General features: G+C 40.6%; 3 protein-coding genes across 3 annotated transcripts in view; 2 read left to right on the top strand and 1 right to left on the bottom strand.

Annotated features, from left to right (window-relative positions):
* The window catches only part of MAPK8 (mitogen-activated protein kinase 8), a 317,667-nt gene extending 291,242 nt beyond the window's left edge, over window positions 1-26,425 (bottom strand). The window contains exon 1 of the mRNA XM_074591187.1: window positions 26,160-26,425. The gene's annotated coding sequence lies outside the window, so the exon portion shown is untranslated. The remainder of the gene's footprint in view (window positions 1-26,159) is intronic.
* On the top strand, window positions 1,550-14,460 carry GDF10 (growth differentiation factor 10). Its single transcript, XM_074591196.1, has 3 exons — window positions 1,550-1,931; window positions 7,221-8,128; window positions 13,442-14,460. Exons 1-3 carry the CDS (start codon window positions 1,634-1,636, stop codon window positions 13,631-13,633), a joined length of 1,398 nt encoding a protein of 465 aa, XP_074447297.1. The 5' UTR covers window positions 1,550-1,633; the 3' UTR covers window positions 13,634-14,460.
* Window positions 19,281-22,975, top strand: GDF2 (growth differentiation factor 2). Its single transcript, XM_074591212.1, has 2 exons — window positions 19,281-19,757; window positions 21,459-22,975. Exons 1-2 carry the CDS (start codon window positions 19,412-19,414, stop codon window positions 22,397-22,399), a joined length of 1,287 nt encoding a protein of 428 aa, XP_074447313.1. The 5' UTR covers window positions 19,281-19,411; the 3' UTR covers window positions 22,400-22,975.
* Window positions 26,426-26,668: the final 243 nt, after the last annotated feature.

Raw genomic sequence — 26,668 nt, 5'->3', positions numbered from 1 at the left:
GGTCCAAAATAGCCCAGCTTGTTCCTACCTCCTGCTGCCTCTTCCTCCTTTTCACAGGACCTTGATTGTATAGAAACAGTACAGACAAAAACCACAAACAACAAAAGGTTCGCTCACACCCCCAGTGGAGGTCATGAGCACGCTACCATGGCGAAATAAGAAAAAAGGCATCAAAGGATGGTTTGCCTTATTTATAAGCAAAGATTAATTAATAGGAGGTTTGATACTTTAGCAACGTACGTTTGGGCAAATTTGTATTTGCAAATTGTTCATTTCATACATTCAAGGGGCACAGAGCTATGTGGCCTGGTGCTAATTTTAAAAATGAATCAAACCTTTCTTTGCCCTGATCCAAAAACTACAAACTTGTGGTTCAGAGGCTTTCAATAGTATCTGCTCAGATTTGACACTTCAAGGTTAAAAAATCACAAAAGAGTTGTGTTATACACAGCAACAGTAGCTTTCTCCAACAATTTTTCAATTATTGCATTGTATACTCTCCAAGAAAAGTAACTGTCTTGGCTACTGGAGGACAAGCTTTAAAAAAGGAGTCAGAATGAACAAAGTCCCTTAAAATATACCACTCTCCTTATAGGTTGTCTTTAAAACTGCTATTCATTATAGCAGCATTTATACCCGCTGGGTGACTATAAACTATGATTCAGAACTACCTGTGTCACATGATGAATAAGCGCAACGTGCACCATTCACTTTTAAATCAACCCCCTCCGACCTAAGCCATGTAAATCCTTCAGAAATTCATGCCAGTATTCTCCTCCTTCAGATAACACATAGAAATAGTCCAATGACGAAAGCTGGACATGCACAGCCCCTTTAACCCCTACTATTTAAGTATCTGCTTGGAATTATCAGTGACCCTTGCTGCACTCTTGGCTAGTTCACACTGGGTCTTCCAGAGTGTGGACCCACCGGCGACTTCTCTTTTCTCCGGGATCCTTGAAACAAACACTATTTACAGCGTTGCCTTTCCAAGACAACACTGTCAGCTCCTCCGATCAAAACAGAAAAGACCCTTCCACTTCTTTCTATGCGGATGCGCGCACCCTTTCCTTCCCATGCTGTCCCTGCCATCCACCCACCCTCCCGTCCTTTCCCACCGCCTGCCTGCCCGCTTGTTATCTATTTACTACTATCTTTTAGAAATTATTTTCAAGCCCCTCCTCGCTGGCGCAGGCAGACAAGGTGCCGTCCTTCCACAGCGCTCGCTGACACAGCGGCGGCGGTGACATATGTCTCCAATCAGCGGCTATGCGCTAATTAATTTAGATCCTTTCCCCGCTACGTTTTAAAGAGCGGGGAAGCCCCACGTTGGAGGAATGCAGCGTCCCCTCCCGCGGGTTTCCCCCGCACCCGGACCCCTGGCGCTGCCCCCGCTCCCCGCTGCAGCCCCGCTCCGCCGCCCCCGGGCCGCAGCTCCTCAACCCGGGCCTGGGGATTGGCCCGGCGGAGGCGGCATCGGCGGGGCGTGGGGGGCCGCCCCCACCCTCCCTCCTCCCTCCCCGGCCCCGCCGCCCCCTCGCCCCGGTGCGGCAGGGCCAACCGGGAGACCCAGACGCAGGCAGCGACCGAGCCGCCGCCGCCCCGCGCCCGGCCGCCCCGCAGCATCCCCCCGATGGCCGGTCGCCTGACCTGCTGCCTCCTGCTGTGGGCCCTGGGCCATGGGGGCTGCCGCACGCCTGCGGGGGAGGGCGCCGGCAGCCAGCCCGCCTGCCCCATCCAGCCGCCCGCCGCCCGGGACTCGTCCTCCCCTGGCCGCGACCCCCGCGGGGGCTCTTCGCCGCCCCCTGCTCTGGGCAGCATCGCTCAGGACATGGTAGCTGTCCACATGCTTAAGCTCTACGAGAAGTACAACCGCGAAGGGAGCCGGCCCGGCGACGGCAACACGGTCCGCAGCTTCAAAGCCAGGCCAGGTAAGACGGGCCGGGCGCGGCGGGCGCCGCCGGAGACCCCTCGCTCCTCTTTCGCGTTAAAGTGAGGGGTTTGCGCCCAGGTCGTCAGTGACTGCGGGAGGTGTCACGCTGGGCGTCACTGGGGGGCCCTTGCTAACTACAGGGCCAGGGTGTCTCCCCTCGGCTCTGCGGACGGCTTCCCACCTCCCCCGGCTCCCTCCCCTCCCTGAGAGCATCTCCGAGAAGATATCTCCCTCCAGAAAGACTCCGCTGATGCGGATGCAAACCACCGGCAAAAGAAGCGTTGTTCCCAGTGTAGATCGCACTGGGTCGAGAGATCTCTCCAGAGATACTTGGAGCATAAAACTAGTAGCGAGTGCTGCAGGCGCAGGTCCCCTCCGCCGGCTTTTCCCGCAGCTCACCAGCTCGCGTTAGGAAGAGTGCCGCCTGCGGGACCGCCGAAAACTGCGCCGCACCGGAAAGTCGTTCACCCCCTAAACCTGAGAAAACACTCCCGACCTCCCTCTCCACAGCTACGCTTGGCTTGAGGGTGGAAGAGCACATATACCGTGTGAAAACGACACTTTCAATAGCCCAGACTAATTTCAAAATGAGAAAAAGGAGGTTTGCATAGTTAATACTCTAAATTTGTTATAATTTGCCAAGGAAACCCAAAATAGCTTTCCTGGAAAATGCCTTCCTCTTTTGTTTAACTCTTACAGACTATAACTAAGACCTTAGCTCCTCAAATAAGAATTATGTCAGTTTTTTCTACATTGCCAGAAATTTCTATCTTATGTCAAATGTAATACTAAAGTAATCATTCAAGGAGGAGGAGATCCTATGGAAGGCTAAGTGGCTAATGAAAATGTCTAGAAATCTAGGAGTTAGGATCTAAAGCAATTGCAGATATTTGGGAGAGAAATCAATTGCCATGCTCTAGATCATGAGCTAGCAGCTACTAACTAATAGGGGTTAGGAAGGAACTTCCACTGGGGATGGTTATTCATGACCTCCTACTAACACTCTTCCTTTTCTGTAAACCAAGCAGCTGATACTGGCTGCTACCCAAGTAAGGCCCTGGACCACAAGAGTGATTTGGGAAAAATGCAAGAATTACACTATATTCTTTTTCTTCATTTTTTCACTTAATATGCTGAATAAGTTACTTGCATCTAAGTGGTTTAAAACACTAAAATTGGAGCACTTTCTACCCACAGATAGACTGTACTGAACAATTACGAATTAATATTATTTTGCTCATCTGACAGATCATGAAACCAAGGCAGAGATGCTTGGAAGTAACTTGTCTTTCCATGTAATGGAAATAAAGCACACCTATGTCTAAAACTCCTATCTCCTGTGTCCCATTTGTGTGCCTTCTCTAATGGATCCCATCTCTCCCCAGTAACATGGCATGAAAGCAGAAGCTCCTCTGCAATGTTCCTTTGTTATGACAAGAAATAGTATTTCTTTGTAATACATCAACCCAGTGATGAACAGTCTGAAATGAACCATAGAATGACACAAGATGAGGGAGGGGAGAAGAACCTTATCTGGAAATATGTTTCTCTTTATCTCCTCCAAGAAATTCTAGTGCTTTCTTCAGAAAGAAGAAATTGTCATGTTCTTCTAACAAAACGTGTAACATCCATTCTTTACAAAAATACAGATGATAATTCTGATCCTACTGAGATAAGCAAAACTGACTACACCTACAATAATTTCCTTTTCATCATCCCAAGCAATGGACAGACTGACTTTTTTTTTTTTTATCATGTACCTTTTTCAGAAAAATCTGTACCCTGTTCCTATGCTACAGCTTAAAGCTGTTTGTTAGGGGACACTTGAGTATCAGTGTTAATTATGGTTGCCAAGATGTGGGCTCCAGAGGAGCAAAACGTCGGTCCAGCGTTAGTTTGCTCCTTTGTCACATGCATTATTGATGTCTCCTCAACTACACAATTTTATTGCCATCCTACATATTCCTTAGAGGGTATAGATGGTGTTGACTAGATTATTGAATATATAATATTTCTCCATATTCAGCGTGAGGCACTTGCTATACATATGCATGTACTATTCGCACATGTTCCAAATACAACTTCACTTTTCTCTAGCAGTACTTATCACTCCAGGAAGAGTGCTTCACAAACATCCTCTCAGCTCACCTCTATGTGTGTTCACAAAAATTCATCATTTCTCTGATAAGAGCTGAGAGAGAGTCTATGAACTAATTCCTCAAGTTCTTTATTTCTCCAGGTGCTTTCCAGTTTTCAGGGAACTCTGTAGCTTTAGAAAACAGCACCAATTGACTGAAGTTAGTTACACAGTGAAGTCGTAAGTGGTTTGTGACCAAATGTGAAATACTGTTATTGCCTAACTTCACCTAGGCTTCTGAGACTGGGGGGAATTAGTCTTCATGGCAGCAATCTGCTACCTAAGCCATGAAACTTCCCCATAAATTGATTCTTGCAGCTCAGGCTGACTCCCTGAACACCATCCATCCTCTGTGCTAAACAAAGGCCTTGGTGAATAGTAGAAAATATCAGCCATTTAATTAAGACTACATCATAATGCATACATGCAAGAAAACCAAATCAAGATTACCCAGGGGACTGTATATCTGGCCTCTAGATCCTTGCTTTAACATAATTTCATAGCTTAAATTTTTTTTAATTAGGTTCTTTGCATATTTCATTCTCATAAATGTGTTATCAGAAATACCATGTAAATCTGTTTTGCTAATCTTCACTTACTGCAATGCAACATTCTCCTATGCGGATTACCTACTAAGACTAATATTTTCGTTCCTTGGCCACTTGCCTTTTTTTTCTTTACCAATCTCTTGAGTATATCCTCCACACATCTTGCCTGTATTCCTAACTTGAAGCTGTCTACAGTGATCAGAAGTAGATACAAACAGTAAAATATTAACAGCTTTACTGTATACAGCTAGTACAGTTCAACTCAGAGTACACCTGGAAAATGTAACAATGCTTGCTTGACAGGTTGGTATAAGCCTGAGCAATCTGATGCAATGTGATAAATACAACTATGCTCCATCCAAAACTCAAGTCTCCTCAATTCCTAGAAAGCCAGCTTCTGGGTTTTCAGTAGCCACAGGCTCACAGATTCTTATTCTTTTCTACAAATACTTTTGACTTTCGAAGGGTTTGTTTCACTCTAGAATGCATAATTTAGGTGAATTAAAATTCCCTTTCTCTGAGCTATCATTACACGTTACCTTCCCATCTGAAACCCTGGGACTCTGGTGTTTGAAATGCCTTTATCCCTATCTTCATAGTCGTATCTATAGAACCGATGGTGCTAGGAGCATTCTAGTACTAAAAAAAATACTAAAAATTTCAACTATACACAGCTCAGGGGGGGAAAAGGCAAGTAGACAGACTCTTTTTTAAAAAAATATGCCTTCTGAAATGAACAAACATTAACAACAGTCTAGTGTTCTTAAGGACATACTACGATTATTCTCTTCCTTGGTCTGAAAAATAGGCTGGCAGCCTTGTGAAACTTCTAGCTTCAAAGACTTGGGTAGAATCTAAACTCTTTTTTCATAGTATGAGCACCTGTGCATGACTAGTGTTGATTTAAAAAGTTTACTGATAGGAATCCTGTCCTGAACTGACAGAAACAAACAGGTTCTCATAACAAAATACAATTTCTGTTAGCCTCTCTGCCACCTATGAAACCACTATGTGGGCTTCAGTATAGGCTGTTCACTGCATCAGGAAAAAAAACAGATGGTGTAGATGGAAACTGCATACTTGAACATTTGTACTTTCAGACTGTCTATGTGGGCCTGGAATTAATGAACATCTTAATCTGCTGTGGTTTAGTCCAAATGATGGTTCTATCCAGCATGAACTGGAAGACAGCAAGCACCAATTAAGTGAGATATAGCACTATTACTCTCCACCTTTCAAATGAAACTGCTTAACAGGAAGAACATTCTGACAGGTGGGAGATAACAGTACTGCCTTTCTGTTGTTGCCAAAATTTCTGTGGCTCATCATCCCCAGTGCATTGAAAAAGAAACCTAAGTGTTTCTGGGAAGGCTGCCTGTTGGGTTTGGGTTTTTTGTTTTCTGGTTTGGTTTGGTTTTTTGTTTGGTTGGGTTTTTTTCTGCCGCCAGAGAATTTCCAGGTATGTCAAGAAGGGCTGACAGAGAGTTTGGCATCTGCGTTAACTAAAGGTGCAAACTTACCCGCTGTAGTCCTTTGATGTATTCTAAGTACCAGTCTGAGCTTGGGAGAACAGAAATCAGTTCTTGGTTCTGCCACCACTTTCCTTGCTCTTGAGCTAGTAAAAAAAAAAAAAAAACAAAACCAACCCTGATAGACTGGGAAGGCATGGCCTTTTGATTCTGGGATTACATTTAAGCACACTAAGAGGGGTTACTCCTGTTTAAACAAACGTGGTATAAACAGTTATTAGTGTAAAATTGCTCATCTTCCTTGAGAGGAGAAATGTAACCTGAGCACAAATTATTCAACTAGCTAAAAAGAGGCTATATAAAATGGAGTTCAAATTTTAAGAGTCAGGTCCTATTCAACAGTAGTTGCCAATAACTTCAAGCAGATCAAAACACTAGTCTTAGAAGCCAACTAGGTTTCATAGTGCTTTAAACAAAGTTCCTACATGATGTATACTGGAAAAGAGGATTGCTCCTAAGAATAACAGCCTCCAAAATATGTGTCATACTGCTTAATTCCAACCCCTTTTTGAAATGTCTCTTGTGGACTATTTACAGATTATGAACTTCATGTGTTGCTGCCCACAGAGTTTGCACCCAGATCTTTCAGGAAAGTTTGCAGTCAGCTTTAGCTTAGACCATCTTGAATATTAACTGTAAACCTGGTTTTCAGCTGGTATACCGAGTAAAGGTACCATTCTGAGCTCTGCCGTGGGCAAATTTCATGGCTTCTCTGAGCTTGACTTTGTCATAAATGCAATAGAAGCAAGGATTGCTTTTCTTGCCTGTCTGGAATGAAAGGCAGTCTGAAACTGAAAATCTCTGTGAAGAGACTTATCCCTCATGTATACAAAAGGTGCCCAGAGTGTTGAACACTCCCAATGTTATTGTAATATTGCTATTAAATATTGTTAGGATTTTTTCCTCCTCTTATTCACCATAGTTTTAAGCTGAACTGATAAGCTCACGATACTAACTGATTTGAAGTGGGTAAGTGAAAAGTAAAATTTGTTAACCCACTTATATAGGAATAAGGGTTTGACTACAGTTTTTCGTCTCAGATATTTATCCATGTTTTCCTTGCTCTCTTGCAGAGTTCTTGGCCCAGAAGCCCTTGTACTGCTTCAATCTGACATCCATGCAGGATTCAGAGATGATCCTTGCTGCCACTTTTCACTTCTATGCTGACAAACGCCCTCGGCACCGGGAAGTGTTTTGTAAGCGGTCCAAGAACTCATCCTGCCGCCTCCTTCACCTGCCTCCAATCTTGCGGCTCAACCTCATTTTTCAAAGCATCCACCAGAATTCTGCCTATGGGCAAGTGAAAGGGAACATCACCATATCTCTTCAAAGGCGAGGGGCTTGGCATGCGAAGGACATTTCACACATCATAGAAGAATCAAAACGGGCTGGAGAGCTCATTCTCTGTGCTGAGCTTGATTCTGGGGAGAAACACCAGGGCTTCCCTGAACAGGTCGCCAGTCATTTACCTTATATACTAGTTTATGCCAATGATCTTGCAATCTCTGAACCTAACAGTGTGGCAGTCACCCTACAGCGTTATGACCCATTCCCTTCCAATGAAGGGGACCCAAATCTATCCCCTAATGCTTCTACTGATACCCGAGTGCGGAGGGATACGTACATCTCTAGCTCTCTTCAGAACAATGAGCTGCCAGAAGTAGATTATAACAACAATAAATACAACAAACATGGCATATGGGAGAATGCCTACAAGTCCTTGAAACCAAAAGCATCACGGAAGGACAGAAGGAGAAAAGGGCAAGAAAATACAGAAACACTTACAAAGTCTCAGGTGCTAAATTTTGATGAGAAAACAATGAAGAAAGCAAGGCGAAAACAATGGAATGAGCCGAGGATTTGTTCAAGAAGATACATGAAAGTTGACTTTGCTGATATTGGCTGGAATGAATGGATCATATCTCCCAAATCATTTGATGCCTACTACTGTGCAGGGGCATGTGAATTTCCAATGCCCAAGGTAGTATGCCTTTTCATTTTTGTTAGCTTGCAAACAGTAGATCTACTGTTCTGCCTATCCAACTACTTTGTTAGTTAGATTTTCCTTTAGATTTTTACATTTTTCACTGTGTTCTGTTGCCTTGTTCAGCCTAATTAATTTTAACAATATCATTTCTATAAACTGTGATCGTTTCCATCAGAGTGCAAAAAGATTCCAAGTTATGTTTAAATGTAATCCGAAGAAAAATGTCTCCAGTTTATCTTACAATTTCTCATCTTACATCTTGAAACCATAACATAAAGACTTATATAGCTTATTAAAATATGGTTACACACACTAAATCATTAAACTACTCTGCTATGATAGCAGAAGTATAAAGTATTATATGCTAATAATAAAATAAGGTACTGTATCAGAGTATTTCTGAATTCCACTGGCAATACCTTAGGAGAAAAATGCAGAGTAGTGACACTGATGTATTTTTAACTTTAAGAAACTGCTTGTCACTTTGAAAATAAGAATGCTGATTAAGCTGATATTTGCATCTCAAAATCCTCTGGTGCATTTTAATTTACTGAATTCTTAAAATTAAGATAATCCTGCTGGAACAAAAAAAAAGTTGATTTACTTTACATGACTGGAAATGCCAAATAGCTGTCTATAACACTCTAAAGCTAGTGTACTGAATTCCTCCTATAGAAGCAGTGTGAAATTTGCTAACAGGGAGGCAAACATGAACTCCTGCTCCAACAGAATTTCGATTTCGCCCACTCCCACTCATTTGCTCTGTGGTAAAAAATAGAAATTTTGGCAATCCTATGCAGCACAAGAATTACTGGCATTTTATAGGACTTTCAAGTAACGGGGGGAGGATTTGAAGCACTGCATAACCTGCATGTTTAGACACTGTAATTATTTTGCAATTCTACCTACAAATGGCCTGATTATTTATTCTACTGCTATTTTTGCGTGTGGTCACTCAGCACATAAATAATGGATAGCGCTTTACAGCAGAGAATTTCAAAGCTCTGAGACAGGAATCTGCCCTACTTTACATACAGGGAGATTGCTGTATGTTTGTGTTGAAATAAGTATTATGATTTCAGGAAGAATAGATAACAGGCTAGTTTAGGTCCAGGAACAGTGGAAATCCAGACATCAGGGTATGGTGTACAAATCTGACCACATGTTCTTGTGTAGCTGGCTGATAATGAACCATGTACACATAAATTGATACATGGTCTGGTAAAAATTAAAGCTTGCACAGGCTCACATACAACTTCACTTTTTTGTTGTAGTATAAAGAAATCATGCAATACCACCACTGTTTAACTTATCCAAAACAAATCACAGCCTGGGATATGGGTCCTCGCCATAGACCCACAGTGTAATACACCATTCACACATACCAAAGCAGGGGAAAAAAAAAAAAAGAGAGAGAAGATACATTTAACACATCTGGCTTCTTGTGAGCAAAACAGCATGACACAAAAGCTGACAGAACCAAAAGAGAGTGGATCTGTTTCTAGCCAGGATAGTTAAATAAACTTACACTGCTGACTTATTTAATGTCTTACCTAGAAGTATTACTTCCTACATAATAAAGATTCCCTTGTAAATCAAAATCACTTACTTCAGTTCTCATTTTGATACTTGTTTTCTAGATAAATGAATGTGGCTGCACCACAATCTTGGTGCCAAAAACCCAAAACAACCCCCCAAAAACTAGAGAAAGTTAAAGCTAAATCACAGATACATAGATTTCAGGATTTTTGGTTGGCTTTGATTTGGAAGAGGTCTACTTTTTGTTAGCTTTGGATTTTTAAGAGGGGAAAAAAATGGAGGCTAATTCACAGCTGTAACTTTTTAAAATGACTGTTTCTAAATGAATGGAGATAACTAAGACATAAGTATGAAAGAAGCTTCAGGTCAGAGCATAAGAATTTCTAAATATTATGGAGGGAGAAATAGCTTTTGTTCTTGCACATATTGCCTAAGTCAGGAAAGCATGCATATGGTCTTGGCACTCCTAAATCAAAAGCCAGATTAAGGCTATTCATGAAGACTCGGTCTATACAGTCAACTGCGATGGATAACAGGTAACTTATTTCCAAGGTACTCTTTCAGAACTGTGGAGTCAAAATTATACTTACATGCCAGGTATCATCACTTTGTATGAGTTTTTTTTAAAAGTATTGGTACATCACTCTGCACATCTACTTCAATAACTGCAATTCTTGATCTAGATACAAAACAGCTCTGGTACAAATCTTGTCATAGCAAGTTCACCTACCTTACTGCTGAAGTTCTTATACCCTGAATTGTGAGGAGGAAGACTAGCTTGTATGGTTAATAATAGCTTTCTGCACTGCTGCGTTTGCCAAATAAATGATAAATGCTAGTCCTATGTGTAGTAGAAGTAGGTGGTCCTGGTCTGGACCAGGCCCTTTCCCTGGTCTACAGTAATTAGAATTCTCTTGATTTCATCCTTGTAAGTGAATCAGTTCATGAGTTTCATTTTGAGAGTTAAATTCAAACATGAAAACAAAACTTTCCTGAAACTAATAAGTATTGCTTATTAAGATGGTGGGGCGTGCTTTTTGAGGGGCAAACTCATGATAAAACAAACTTTAAAAGGGCCGTAAGCCAGGCAGAAGGGGAGGGTCTAAAGTATTTCAAACCTGGTGTTAATTGCTTTTCAGCTACATCACCATACTTCTATTTTCTGAGGACCAAAATGTTCTTATGATAGGATTCTCCTAGAGATTAAGTAAGAGCAGAACCTGGCCTGCTGTATAGAACTTAGTAGCCAGCATTTAAAACATTAGTACTTCCTCAGTGCCATCACCACTGGGTATTCAACTCATTATTTCAAGCTTTCCACTTTAGCACATCGGTACAAAGGCTGATGTGAAGCCTAGCCCACGATCGCTGAACACTGGCGCCAGGTTTCCAGAAAGGCTGGAAAATTCAGAGCCTGGCTGGATGTTGGATGGGTGTGCTGTCTGGCTCTGCTGCGGATGTAGGGCTCAGGGGGCCAGATTTTGTACAGAGTAATAGTCCATAATACGCATTTATCTCTATGAGCATTTTTGTGCATACTGTATACACTTGCAGGCATTAGACACCTAATCAGTGCTGTTGTCTTGGTAGACAGCTGCGCACACTAGACTTTGCTCATATCTATTTGTTCCTTGCAGGCATTAGAGACTGCACAGATGGAGAAGATCCTATAGGATCTTCTGCAGGTTCATACTGAGGAATCCTGTAAGTCAGCATTGAGGGCAATGACGGCTATCCACTGCATGAGATCAACAAATTCTATTTCTGTTGCACATGAGGATCTGTGACTGTTTCAAATAACAATATGAAATAATAAAGGTGCTAGGAATATTTCAGGAGGTTTTCATAAAGGTTAAAGTCAGAACTTGATTCTAGAAGCTGTAGGTCTTTGAATTTCTAAACTCTGCAGTTGCTTAAACACACAAAAACTACTTCTGACTCTCTCTTGCTGTCCAGATTTGCTGACATGGCCAATATGGGTAGAAGCTTATTTCTATTTCACATAGCAGCTGTGAGACTAATTCACTGCTGCCTGTTTGTGGACAGCTTTGAAATCTAAAGATGAAGGATGACATGAGAGAGCAAGCTGTTGCTAATTATGCCAACATATGCTAATTACAGAAAGGCACTTTCCAGGATTGGTCACTTGTTGGGACTTGGCTGTAGCATGCTGTCTTGAAGCCCCATAGGATCAAGGACGGATTTCCCAGTTTCTCCTTGTAATGGCTCAAATGAGGTCACTTTAGTTAAGGAATATCTGAACGCCTTAATAATAATTAAGCTTTGTATCTGATTTGCTGATATGTTACACTTAAAGTAGATGTATCAAAACTGAATTATCCTAAAAAATACCTCTTTTGTTATACCAATGGCCTACATAACTTTTCACGTTGAAATGAAAGATCAGGTTGAAATGAAAAATCACGTTTTGCAATTAATCAATTATTATTTGAAAAACAGAGAAGATATAGGAGACATTAGTTCTTCTCACTTGAAGTATGTGCTTCCTTGTGAAGGTGTGCAAAGTCCCTATTTGTTGTCCCACAGATGTCATTTTCCACCCGATAAGCAGCTATGTACCAATAGTGATGAAAGATTTCACATGCCACATACACCAGATCTGTGCAGAAAACTCATGAAACTGTAGCAAAAAGCCTGATATGACTAACACAATTTTGCAACTGTTACTGTACTGATTTGCTGGGACAATATTCAAGTACAACAACTGAACAGGAGCCACTGAAGCTTCAGTCTCAGTGATGGGCTGCATGCCATACTATCGTCTCACGTAACGGGAAAAAAAAGGTTACATTTAACTACTAAACAGTATACTATTTGGATATCTTAACCTGTTCCTTTCTTATTCTCACTGCTGTTATGCCTGATGGCTGCCTCCTCTTCTCAAATATTTTTCCTTGTGTTGTTTACTGTATCCAAAAATCAACAGTAGAAATAAGATTGTGGCTCGGTACCCTGAACAGTATATAGATGCAAAGCTGCTGTGAAACCTCACTTCATACTTCTCCTGCCCTACCAGCCTTTTGTTTTCTTCTCCCACTTCGAGGTTAGCTTGAGGGGGAAGGAGGGGGGGAAGCCTGGTGAAGAAGGCAGAGGGAAGCAGACAAAGACTACAGGTATGAAGTACTTGTTTGTCATGCAGTTATGATCAGAAAGGCTCTGTCAGGTTGTTTGACTATTCTAGACTAACTGCCCCCTGTGGACACTACTTCTGGAGCACTCTGCTCTTTTACAAGAGAGTAATTGCTCCAGGAAAAAGTAACTAATTCCAGCTTAGCATACATGAGGAGAAATACTGCTGGAACATAGGGAAAGTTATTTTGGACATAATTACAGTAGCCAATTTTCCAAGTCAGACAAGACGTTAAGAAAATAAAAGATAAGATCTTATGACTGAGAAGTATGCCTCACCTCATCCCCTTTCTCCTGCATGCCTGCCTCCAGCATCTAGTAGGTGCAGTCATGGACGACATTCTTTCTTCAGGCTACTGACTGCTGGCTGTGCCACCAGTGCCCTCCTCTGGTATTTATGAAGGCAGCATAAGTAACACAAAATATCTGTCGGATACGCCCTGCACAGGAGAGCTGGACATGTGAGGGACCGACTATGCTGCACGGCCCTGTGACTCAATCACATACATTCACTTTTTTTCAGAAACAAAAAACCTGTAACTGTTGTCATTTTCCAAGTCCATCTGGGAAAGTGACTGCTTATAAATGAAGCAATAACTATTTCCCTCTCTGTTCCAGATTGTTCGGCCATCAAATCATGCTACAATCCAGAGCATCGTAAAAGCAGTAGGAATCATTCCTGGCATCCCAGAACCCTGCTGCGTTCCTGACAAAATGAGCTCACTCAGTGTCCTGTTCTTAGATGAGAACAAAAACGTTGTTTTAAAGGTATATCCCAATATGTCGGTTGAAACTTGCGCCTGCCGATAAATTCATACAAACACATCTTTAACGAGACGTATGCATCCTGCCTGACTACACTGGGAAAGTAGTGAATGGGAAATGAATCCACTTGTGTTGATGAATGAATGCAAGCCTACAATTCCTCTACAGAAATCATGCGGAGAGACTAAAACAATACACATTCTCACCTGGAAGGTCTTGTTGTCATCATTTGTCTTTCATATTCTTCTTCCAGGGATTCATTACTTTTACAAATATCTTCCTAACCCAGCTAGCCAAGACACCTGGTGTTTAGTGAGAAATTTAAGTTTAAAGTTTTCCATAATCAAAGGACTAAAATATGTTTTTATATGCTATTTTTCTGACTATATTTTTCTGGCTGTTTTATCTCTTCAGTTAACCAAGAAGATGGGAAGTGAACTTGCAAAGGCAGGCTTATTTTAGAATATCACTTTTGTACACAAATCAAAACTTTTTTGCCTAAAACACTCGTACTCTTAATCTGCATATTTATACTGAAAAATGCTGTAATAAACGGCTTAAAATGTATATTTTCTTCAGGATGCAAGTATAGTGCACTGCATAAGCTTTCATATAAACACTATGTTAATATACCCTTCCCTAATATATAATTTGTACTACAAAAGACACATGTAATATCCCACACTTCTGGTTTGCTGGATAATTTCAGGATGTTAAACATATTCTCTGAGTAACACATACTATATAGTAATATGTTGAAATACTAAAAGTAAAATAACCAAGATTTATATTTTTGTAAATTATACTTTATATCCTCTAGATTGTTACATGCTTTTAACAAAAGCTAATAAATTAAAGGTACAGTAGTATCTAAAAATAGTTGAATTGTCTTTCTATAAATGCCCTCTGTTACATTCTATTAATTAGATGGAAACATGTAAATACATGTTAAGCTTGTCATAATGCACCTCAATAGATTAAAGAAAGAAGGGAATACTGTGATCATCTAGACCGACCTCCTGCATAGCACAGATCAAAGAACTTCACCCAGTAGTTTCTGGTTTGAGCTTGGGAATATCTTTGAAAAACATGCATAAATTTGGCTTTAAAGATTTCATGTGATGGAATCTCTCTACTGGACTACAAGTGGTTGTTCCAAAAGTTAGTGCTCTTTGTTCAAATGCAGTGGCTTAATCCTAGTCTGAATTTGTTGAGCTTTAGCTCCAATTCACGGGATCTTACTGTAACCTATTTTAGTAGATCCCTTTCATCTATTATCCAAAATACTTTCACTGTGTACTTTTAGTATATAGAGCAGGGTCAGAATATATTTTGGCTAAGATTTAAATAGGTACTTTGATTTCTTATTCTAAGCCTCAGAAAAATTTCTCACGGCTCTTTTCCAACAATGAACATCAAAACGGGACACAATATTTGGCAGTGGTTCTGTTAGAAGTCTTCACAGAAATGAAGTGTCTGCATCCCCCTAACTCCTGTACAATCCTCTGTTGATACATTCATTGTAGCCCTTGTAACTGCAGCACTTCTTTAAGAGCTAATGTTCCATCGTTGTGCCTGTCAATAAACAGGCTTGTGTCCCTGCGTGCCAGGACACACATGCCACATATTCCATTTTCACCCACCTCCTGTACAATAGCATAGGCAGACCAGGCGCAGAACAAACTTCTGAAGTCTGTGAGCTAGCACAAACTGAAAGATATGAAGTGTTTCCTCCTCAAGAGACAGTCTAGCCTTCTGCACTATCTATCTTATCCATTAAGAGTTGTATTATTTAGGGGAAGGATGCCACACACACTACCTTCTGATGAATTACTAACTGGAAGGCTCCTATCCTGCTAAGGTGCTAGGTGACTTCTGCCACCAATATTCCATATGCATGTGGTGCAGATTCTCAGGACAACAGAGGTGTGTAAATGTGGTACTTCCTGCTAACCTACATAAAAGCAAGATTCAGTGTGTACAGGAGTGTCTGCAATGTTATTTTCATAGCAGTTCTCACTAGTTCCTCCTAAACACCTCTCAATAAGAAGTAGATAGTTCTAAGGGACTTTGTAGTGACTGCCAGTTATGACTGGATCATGGATCCTGCTAGGCATTTCTTCTTCTCCCAAAGTACTACAGTGATTTACACTGGAAATACTGGGACAAACCTTTGTATACTGTTTCTGTTAAATATCTCCCTTAAAAATGTAGGGTCTTAGGTTTTTATAAATCATGAGAAACTCAATTACAATCGACGAAGTAATGCTAATGCATAAAGAAAAATTAAAAAGTTCTCAGAAATTCATCATTTATTCCTACAGAACAGTGATAAGCATAAAACTTTTCAAAGTATCTAAGTCATTGTCATTTTTGTTCTCTGTGAAAATCTACCCTTTTCTGTAGGTGTAGCCTTGTTCACATGTAGCACCAGCTCTGAACAGAAAGACATATTAGCCTAGTGTGCTTATGTTCTATCTACTGCATTTTGTTTTCCTTAAGGAATCTTTTCTATATCTTGAACTAGTCCTTGGGTACAAACTTTCTTTCCAAGATCAGCAATTAGGAAAGAGATACCATCCTATTGTTATAAGGTCTATAGGACATAAGGGAAAATGCTACTCCTATACTCATTAGGATACCTATAAAACCCGGAAAGGTTTATTCTGCATTTAAAGGTTTGTTGGCATAACTACGTTATTTAGCACAAGCAAAACAAAATTATACCCATTAGTGGAATAGCTCTCGAGGGCAATGCCCTTACTACACAGGCAATACAATTCTCTTACTAGTAAAGTTTATTTCATTTGGAGTTTAGCTTTACCAGTCCAATTCTCTAACGTGAACAAGGTCTTAAACCACTATTTGTTTAACAGTGGCTACTACTTTCTGGGTCTTTGGCATGCGTATGTCTAATCTTATCTAGAAAAGGAAACTTTGCATTTCAAATGGCACAACTGCAGTCAGCTGCTGCTGGAAGGCACTGAAACCCTTACTCTCTTGGTTCCAGCAGATCTTTTGATTTCCTTGAACCTCCAATAAACCATTCCACTCAATGTTTAAGTTTCTAAATAAAGTTACTATTGGCAAACACTTAAAAAAGCAGCTCAAAACAATTCCACTACCTAATCATAAAATAACTGATTATACATTAATATAGGATGATTAAAAACAGATAAAACAGGAAAACAGATTATACTAGCCATCAAAGTGTTAAGGACATTTTTTTTCTAAAACAAATCCAATTTCATACTTTGAGGCCACGGTTTAATTGCCAGAGGTAACAGCAACAGCTAGAATGTACTTAGGTTTTTGAGGAATATTTCAATTCACTTGCACAAGGCTGCATAATTAAAAGAAAATACTAGACAATATTAATATATTTGTGTATCACATGAATTAACAACTGTCTCATTGCCAAACCTCAAAGAGCAGCTTTCAAAAGGAATTGCCACTGAATGAAACTGTTCATTGTAAAGTTTCCACAAAGCTGACACTTGGCCTGATACTATTTGACATCTTTATATATGAACTGGAAGTCTGTATATAACAACCCCCACAGCATTTGCAGAAGACAGTGTTTAGGAGAGAGGTATTTATATAGATCACTTGATTTAGCTGCACTTTATGTAATCAAAATTAATTTTAAGGTAGACAGATGCAGAACTTAGTACCTAGGCACAAGGAATGGAGGCTGTTCCTATTAGAGTAAAAGACTGCACCCATAACTCTTACAGCCATAATTCTTAAAACAACTTTGGTGGATATCAGGGACTTATGGCACAGTATGAGGATCCAAGGTGATGCTATGTAAAGAGAGCTAATGAAAGCCTTCAAAAGATACACACTGGAGCAGTGAACCACATAAGGAAAGATTTTATTTCTGCATGTGGCACTGGCAGACTCCCACTAGAAAACTATGCATAGCCCCCGTGTTCACCTTTTCAAAAAGACATTCAAATTCTGGAAAAAAAACCCCAACCAAACAAACACTAAAAAGAAACAAAAACAGTTAGAGAAAATGCCTTCTAATGTGACTAAATAGCACAATCTGTCTATTTTATCAGAAAGTAAACTGAGAAGTAACTAACTTGACTATACTGTACAAGTACTTTGACAAGGAGAAAATGCCAGTGGTGTGAGGCTCCTCAAACCAGACAGGAAGTCACAAGAAGATGACTTCTTGTCTCACCTTCTAGGCTCCTGTCTAGAAGGTGAAGCCAGGCACAAGGAAATAATAACTGAAGCACCATGGTTTTTTAAGTGTAAGTGACAATCTTACAAAAATCCGTGAAATCTTCAATTCTTCGACATCTTCAGATAAATTCTGGAGACTCTTAAAAAGTTATGTTTTAGCCAAACACAAGTAATTGGTCTCTGCAGGCAGGTAGGAAACACAAAGTCCATGAGTAGAGCAGTCTTGCTATGCAGGAGACCAGGATCCTTTCTGACTTTACACCATAGGAACATAATTAACCAGGTTCTTGGATCCTAGTTGTCACTTGAACGGACACATAAGTGAGTATTTGAGAAGTCTGGGCTCACTTTAAACACTGTGTATGCACTGCTAGAGAACTGGAGAAGAATGGCCAGAAAGGACAAAATCATGTCCACGTGTCTGCAGTGAGATTTTTTTAAATGTAAAAGCTGATAATACTATTCAGACTTTATGGCACTTGTACAGAATGTATTGAGTTGTGCTTAGAAAATATGATACATTAATAGTATGGATAAAAGACTTATGTCTCATTAGATTAAATCATGATACGTTCATTAAGATAAATAGCAAGTGGTATTTTTGTCTATAAATAAACTAGGTTTTTTTCTTCTGTATCACGAGAAATTCTATCATCAGTCTTGTACTTTTGCCTTGGCTTATTCTTCTCACGGATAACAGCATCTTCATAGAAGATCTTCTGTATCTTCATGGAGACCTTTTATTTTCCTTGTGGCCTTAGAAAGCCTATTTCTGTCTTCATTTGAGGTCACTGAAATTATGACTGGTTGTTCTTGGACTGGACTGACCATCAAGAATCTAAGAAATATATTACATAAGATACTATAAAAACAAGACTAAATTCCCATACACCAAAGGAATCAAACTGAAAATGGACAAGCCTGCAAACAACATGAAGCAAACTTGACACAAAACAGATATTTCACTGTGTACAAACAATAGCTCTTGGCTGATAAATGGGAAGAAGTTTTAAGGTTGTTTGTATTGTCATGAGATCATGTCTTGCAGAATCACAGGCCTCCATCAAATGATCGGTGATTTTCTGATGGCATGTGAACGGGCTGTAATAAAGCTTTGTGAGATGTTATTTACTAATAGCTAATAGAGTAATTTTGGTCTAGATCTCTATTTTCTAGTCTTGATGAAAACAGTGTAATCTTCTACGTCCCTAAGAAAGCTCCTCTCTGTGTTGGCAAGGAAATGATAAAAGACTGTAATTAAGCAATGATGACCCTAAAGTGAAATGTGGATTCTTTACAATATACAATGTCCTTCCCACCAGCCACATGTGTTTGTCAGATGTTTATAGAATCTTCATTAACTAAGAGCTTTGCTAGATAACAGAAGCTGAAGCATGGCATCAATGACTGTGATAAGGGCAAGTGTACAACCAATCTGCTTGACAACTGACAAGAGGCTGGGGTTTGAGGCAGACTGCAAAAAGAACACAAGAAAGTGATTTGCAAAGGGCATTCCAGTTGTTTGCCTTCCATCTCCTTTCCTCTGTCTCTAATGAAACAAGGTTTTTAAGCAGTTAAAATACCCTTGTCCTCTTGTCTCTTCACCAGAAAGGAAATATAGAAGAAATGCATTATTTTGGAGTATTAGCTGCACTGTCTGTTTTCAACATCATTGCCTGTTTGACAAGAGGCAAGCCTTTGGAAGACTGGGGCAAGTTATCAGCTATGGGAAAGTCCGATGCACACTTTCATGATGCTGGGGAAGTGGAAGATGAGACTCATTTCAACTTTAAATCTTTCCTGGAGAATACGAAGACAGATTTACTAAGGAGTTTGAATTTATCAAGAGTCCCCTCACAAGCGAAGACCAAAGAAGAACCAACACAGTTCATGATTGATTTATACAACAGATATACTGCAGACAAGTCCTCCATCCCTGCATCCAATATTGTAAGGAGCTTCAGTACTGAAGGTAGGAGAAGTCCTAAATAGGTGGACTAGAATTTTTAATGAAGTACTTTAATGAAGTACAGATTCTTTTGAAATTCAGAGGGAACTGGGCACCCAACTTCCACAGATTCTTTAGAAAAGAAACAGATTAAAATTTTGGATTGTGATCTTGCTTTGTAGTTTCTTTCAATCTTTAAAATAATTCAGTTACCTTTAGTTTTCTTCTTTGACATTTTTACTGTACAATACTACCTTCTCAAACCCATCAACTGAGATAATGCACTGAATAACAGGGTCTAAATGAATCATGTTTCTCAAAGCTAGAGATTTGGGACTGAGTTTTAATGTTAGAATGCAAACTTTTGGTCATCTATAATTGAGACATCCACACTAGAGAGCTCTTCTTTCAGGTGGGCTCTTCTCATACTTAAAAACCACAGCAGCCATTAAGAAATATGTCTCTGGATCCAAGCAAATAACAGTAGTGCTCAAATTCTGGTTTAGATGGGAAGACTGATATGGAAAGCGGTAGTCAAGCTTTTCTAAACTAAAAAAATACAAGATCCCTGTCTGTGTAACATTAAGTAGACTTTTAAAAGCTCCATCAAAAGAAAAAGTAAAAAAGTTCAAAGTAAATGCAATCCTTATGATAAAAATGAGGCAGAATTGAAGCTTCTGTTCACATGAAATTCAGACATACACAGATAATAGCACTACGGAGAACTTCAGATCCCCAAATTAGTGCCCCTAGTCCTGAAATGGAAAGAAACCTTAACAGTATGAGCTAGATAATAGTTTCCATATCTGACTCTCCTCTCTGACTGCTTCAGTGGGTAAACACTGTGAAGAAGTGTCAACATTAGCCGATTAAAACTGCCCCAAAACCCAATCATGAATGAGTACTTATCTTACATTGACTATCAGACATCAATCAGTCAGTGATGACTTTTAAACGTTACCAATCTGATCTTCCAGCCAAATATCTGCCCCTCTCAAGGCAGAGTTTCCGGTACTGGACATAACCTCGCAGAAAAAAAAAACAACCCAAAATAAAATCCACATAAGCTCAGTGAGTCCAACTTGGAACAGACTGGTACTTGGGCATGAAAGGCTGTTTATCACCAAGTCCCAGTTTAGACAGACCCTGAAACTTCAATTCAGGATTTTCAAAAACGTTTCTATTTCTCCAAACTCCTAGTATTCCAAGCTACTTCCAAAATTACCTGAAGACAACAAAAGCCTCAGCACAGCTAGTTCTTAGAGACATTTAAATATGTAGTATACTTCTCTGTATTAGGAAAGTCGTTCATCCCGTTGCATGATGATAACAGTAGGAAATTTATAGGGTTTTTTAAGAATTCTTTGTGCAAAAATATCTTTAGAAATTGCTAAATCTGAACACTTCCCAGATGCCTTATTTATGTACTTAGTACTGACCAGCATCATCCACAGCTTGTTCTAGGCAGACACTTTACACTTCCCTCCAAATACTCACCTGACCATGCAATCTTGGTGAAAATACTACCAACAACAGGGACCTCCATTTCCACTTTTCACTCCCTGCCCTTGAAACTTGGCCAGAAGACGGTATTATTTTTATTTTTTTTTTAATGCTGGGTAAACGTGCTTTTATTCTACACCCCTAAAATCCTGAGTCTTTTAAAAGCAACTTACTTTGACAGTCAGAAGCACTGTAACCACATGTTTTGATTTCCTATTGCAGATGTTGTTTCTTTAACTTCACCAGAAGAAAATGCATTTCAGAAACACATCTTGCTCTTCAACATCTCTATTCCACGATATGAGGAAATCACCAGAGCTGAACTGAGAATTTATATCTCCTGTCACAGGGAAGTCGGGTCTCTGTCTAGGCTGGAAGGCAACATGGTAATTTACGATGTTCTAGATGGTGACCACTGGGAAAACTCAGAAAGTACCAAATCTTTCCTTGTCTCCCACAATATCCACGAGTGTGGCTGGGAGATGTTTGAAGTGTCAAGTGCTGTGAAAAGATGGGTCAGGGCAGACAAACTGAAGACTAAAAACAAGCTAGAGGTTGTTATAGAGAGTAAGGCTCCGGGTGGTTTCACTTGTGGGAAGCTGGATATCAGTGTTACACCTGACACTAAAAATCTGCCCCTGTTAATAGTGTTCTCCAATGACCGCAGCAATGGGACAAAAGAGACCAAAGTGGAGCTCCGGGATATGATTGTTCATGAACAAGAAAGTGTGCTAAAGAAATTAGGAAAGAACAACACTTCGTCTGAAGAGGAAGAACACCGAGAGGAAAAGGCCATCACTGGGCCCCACCAGCATTCTTCCAGAAGCAAGAGAAGCATTGGAGCCAACCACTGCCGGAGAACTTCCCTCCATGTGAACTTCGAAGAGATTGGCTGGGATTCCTGGATCATTGCACCAAAAGATTATGAGGCTTTTGAGTGTAAAGGAGGTTGCTTCTTCCCTCTGACAGATAACGTTACCCCAACAAAACATGCTATTGTCCAAACTCTGGTGCATCTCCAAAACCCAAAAAAAGCTTCCAAAGCCTGTTGTGTTCCAACCAAATTGGATTCAATCTCCATTCTTTATAAGGATGATGCTGGTGTGCCCACTTTGATATATAACTACGAAGGGATGAAAGTGGCAGAATGTGGCTGCAGGTAGTATACAAGGCAAATCACTAAGAATAAGAATACCCCCTTTTTCTGCTCTGTGTAAATCTGTACATTAGTGATGCAAATCAAAATCCTTGTGAACAAGGGTTGGAGCAGGGTATGGGGCTGGTTGTTGTTGTTGCTGCTTGTTTAAAAGGAAAACTGGCATTTAAAGAATGGCAATCATTGTAAATAGCCTGCATTATATATCATGGCAAAGTGAATACTGGATTAAAATATTGTGAGGTTGAATGAACTATGCATTATTGGGCAACAGGGATACAATTTGAATACCTTATTTCCACTTTTCTGTTTAATTGATTAATTAACTGAAGAATTTTCAACGGGGATTTGGGATGCTCTGTAACTGTTTAATAGGTATTGAAATCTAATTCTCTAAGTCCACTCTGACATTTTCAACTTCTGTAAACCTCAGTAAACGGAATTTAGCCTGCATAGTAAAGTCAGGAATCTAAGTCCTGTAAGCCTTTTCTCATATCAGTAATCTCAGAGGCTTTTACAGGGAAATTATTTACTGCTGTAAGTGAAGATCTGCAGTATTCAAAACAGAAGAGACTCTCACTCTTATTTCATTCCCAAGTTTCCTTCTGTGGGTAGCAGGTGCCTTGGTTTCAGCTTTCTTATCCTAAATGTCCCTATTTTTACTCCTTTATGGCACATACTTGAATGATAAGAAGTGCAGCCTTCCGCTTCTAAGACACTGTTTCCTAGGAGGAACAGCAGCCCTTATCTCCGCACAAAGATAAGGAGCCACTTTGACCTACTGCATATTCTTAGTATTTCTTTGCAAGAACATGCAGTCAAATGACGTTCAGCCTTAGAAGCTGTATCTTAAGAGCAGTGGGGGTTCGAAGAGCACAGCACTTGTGAAAAGCCCAGGCTACTTATTTAGAGGCCTAAATATGTTCTTTGGAGTCTGGCATTAGGCTCCAATTTTTTTAAATTTCTTCTTAGGAGAAACTCTATTTTATATACAGAATTCTTTCACCCCTTAGAAGTCTGGGAAAAACTGAAAACTTCTATCTGTGTTCTATGAGACTTACACTGCTCTATGGGAAATATACTATCATAAAATAGTTCTCCTGATTTCAGTTGTATTTTCACTAAACAAGGACCCCATCTTTCCTGCAATTAAACTTCCTTTGATTCTAATGAAGATTTTGCCTGTACAAGAACAGACAAAGTGTCTTCTGTTGGTTCCAGGTGATAGGTGTAAGTGCAGCACAATGCCACCATAGTCCACCTAGCTTTTACTCCTCCACCACCTTAGACATACACCAAAAAAAAAAAAAAAATCTATCAGAGAACACTTTTGATCCAAACCCACGGCAAACTGTACATCTGTTCAAGATGGTGAAGAATACTGATGAGGCAAAAATCTAAACAGTAGCTTAATGTATGGAAGCAACAGGATTTAAATGGATACATATGTTTTAAATTAGGGCAGCCTGAGGGCAAGACGAATTCATTTGGCATGAACAGGTCAGCTTGAAATCTAATACGCAGTTTATTTACTATTGTTAACTTAATACAGAGCAAATAACAGGTGAGTGTGAGCAGGGTGGTTGTAATTCTATCAAGAACTACTGGTTACATCACAATCCATGAGCACAAAGCACAATTCACTAGAATCCTTGGACTGATTTATATCCTTTTCCTTTAGAACTGGGCTGCAACTGGATCAGATCTGAGATCTGGATCCATGAAAACTCCATCCATCCATTACTGCGTGTCATTAACCTCTTACGCTTCCTGTGGCAGTCCTCTCATTTTACCACTCCCCACTGTTTTCTGTCATCTTACAGTCATGGTTATGTCTTCCTCCTTTCAGAACACCCTCTACTGTCTCCCTGTTTTGTTCACATCTCCTAAGCTCATGACATTTTGCACAAGTTCTCTTCATCAAGGAAAAGAAACCACCTAACAAGCACTTGGTGTGATCCTATTAGAAAAGTTATTCACACATGTTAAGGTAATTGTAGCTGTGTGCCCTTAAGTCATCAAAACACAAGGTCCTAGCTGTATTTTGACTTCACTGAATACAGGACTTTGTCCGTAATTAAATGAAAAAGCGGGCAAGGGAAAAGATCAGTCCCCACATGCTGGAAGACAAAAAGTCTCAAGAATAATTTTTTCTTTTTTTTCCTTTACATTCTCAAGTCAAACATTAATCTTTGTTCCCAAGCTTACTTGGAGGAAAAAAAAAACACAAACCAAACCCAAAGCCATTTTTTGCTCAAAACTTCAGATCCTAGCTACGCTATCAGAATTCCAGAGAAGCTTTACAGATCCTGTCCCAAAACTGGACTACAAGTCGCTTTTGTATTTCAACTAAAAAAATCAATTGCTCTTCCAGCCAGCTTTAATGACCACGTTCCCATAGGCTTAATATTTTGGTTGGTACGGTAGTCAAATGAAATATGAATCTTTCCATAGGGTGATGACCAGGGTCAAGAAGAAATGAGAACCCAGCAGTGACTACAGATGCTACCTACAGCACGGCTGAAGTGCGCGTCAAATTGATGTTTGGTTTTACACTGTAAATTTAGCAGCTTGATTTATGTAGTTTTGAACATTTTATTTAAAACACTTGCTCAAGTTCCCTCATGTTTCAACTGCTTTGGGATGCAATGAATCAGCCAGGTAGCCAAGATGTGCTAGAGATTATATAGGTTGCAAAGAGCAGGCAAAGCACCTTGCCCCCTGCTTCAAGCCAGGCCCCATCAGACACTGAGAAAAGCCCCTCTCATCACTGGATTCTGAACGTTGACCAACAGCTTGTAGCTACTTAGGTGCAAGTTGGGGCCTGTGCACTGTCCAGCAGATGCACAGTTAAAATTAAAACTTATTTGTTTAGCACAAACTGCCTGGAGCATGCCATCCTTCTCAACCTCCCTGTAACATCAGAATCACCAGCTGACTCCGCAGACAATTTTAATGCTACCCTACAGCACTTCAGTCTTAATAGAGAAACATGGTAAGCTGGTGGAAGCTGGTCAGGAGATACAGCTGTGGCTATTTTTACATAGCTTCGCACCTTGTCTGTGTACACAGAAGGCACACTGTCCTCTGGTCTCATCCACTCCTCTGTGCCATGTCCCAACACACAAGAACAGCAGATGCAACTCACCACTTAACTACACAGCACCAGCAATCACTAAAAGTCAAAAAGATCTCCATTTTCACTATTCTTTTCCACAGATGAAGAGGCAATGGCCTCATGGGAATCTGGAGGTGTTCAGCTGGTATCTGCTCAGACACCTTTATACTGGAAAGATTCTGACAATATAGAAATGTTAAGCTAGAATTGCCAATTCCTGATATTCAGAATAATAGCTTTTAGACTGCCTCTCAAGCAGACTTATCATTTCAGACATAATTGTGCTCTAACACAACTAATGTTGCTCCCAGATCACAGCTGATTCTTCTCTCCAGCCTCCTCAGAGCCTGGCCATTACCACGCAGGTAATGAAGGCAGGTGCACAGCCATGCACCGTGTAGGTCCACATAGGCACACACTGTAGCTCCTCATAGGCCGTACTGAATCGAACTTTGTTACTGCAAAGAAGAGCTGAAGGGTACAGAGGGGAACACAGAACAAGGTGGCAAAGCCAACAAGCATTAAATGAACAGCTCAGAACAGTGTAACGACAGCTCCACATCCCTCATGGCTGCCCTGAACAGCTAACAAGACACTGCATCTGACTACTAACCACCTCCCTTCTCCCCATGTTAATTCCCCAACCTACCATTTCTTGTGTGTTTAGCAGAGACAAAAACAGGGCGGTCCCTCCACAGTCCGTAGAGCAAGGGGCTCAAAGAGCTGTCCGCTGGGCGGGAAGCTCCAACCGCAGGTGCCTGAGGTGAAAATCTCCTCAGTGCCGCCCCGGGGCTGACCGAGGCCTACAGACTGCCTCAGAGCCATCTTTGCCCTCTCTTCAGCCTTCATTGCTTTCTCCATGCTGCCTCGGTGCCATCGCCGGGCCGTGAGGGGCCTCCAGACCGTTCCCGCCGCGCCATCTCCGGGCTGTGAGGGCTCTCTGTGCTGCCTCGGCGCCATCTTCAGGCTGCGTGGTGCTTCTGCGGCAGCTCTCCTCGTTACTCCCTCAGCCGTCTTTCTTCACTCATTTTCTTACTTTCCCTCACTTGGTACCTTAAAATCCCTCAACTTAAAGATGCCTCCGGCCATCTCCTTCTGGGCTGCCCTTTTTTTGCCTTTTTTGCCTGCTCCACGCCTCTGAGCTGCCCCGCTGCCATC

This window comes from Larus michahellis, chromosome 6, assembly GCF_964199755.1.
Source record: "Larus michahellis chromosome 6, bLarMic1.1, whole genome shotgun sequence".
Lineage (NCBI taxonomy): Eukaryota > Metazoa > Chordata > Aves > Charadriiformes > Laridae > Larus > Larus michahellis.
This window is presented reverse-complemented; position numbering and strand designations above follow the sequence as displayed.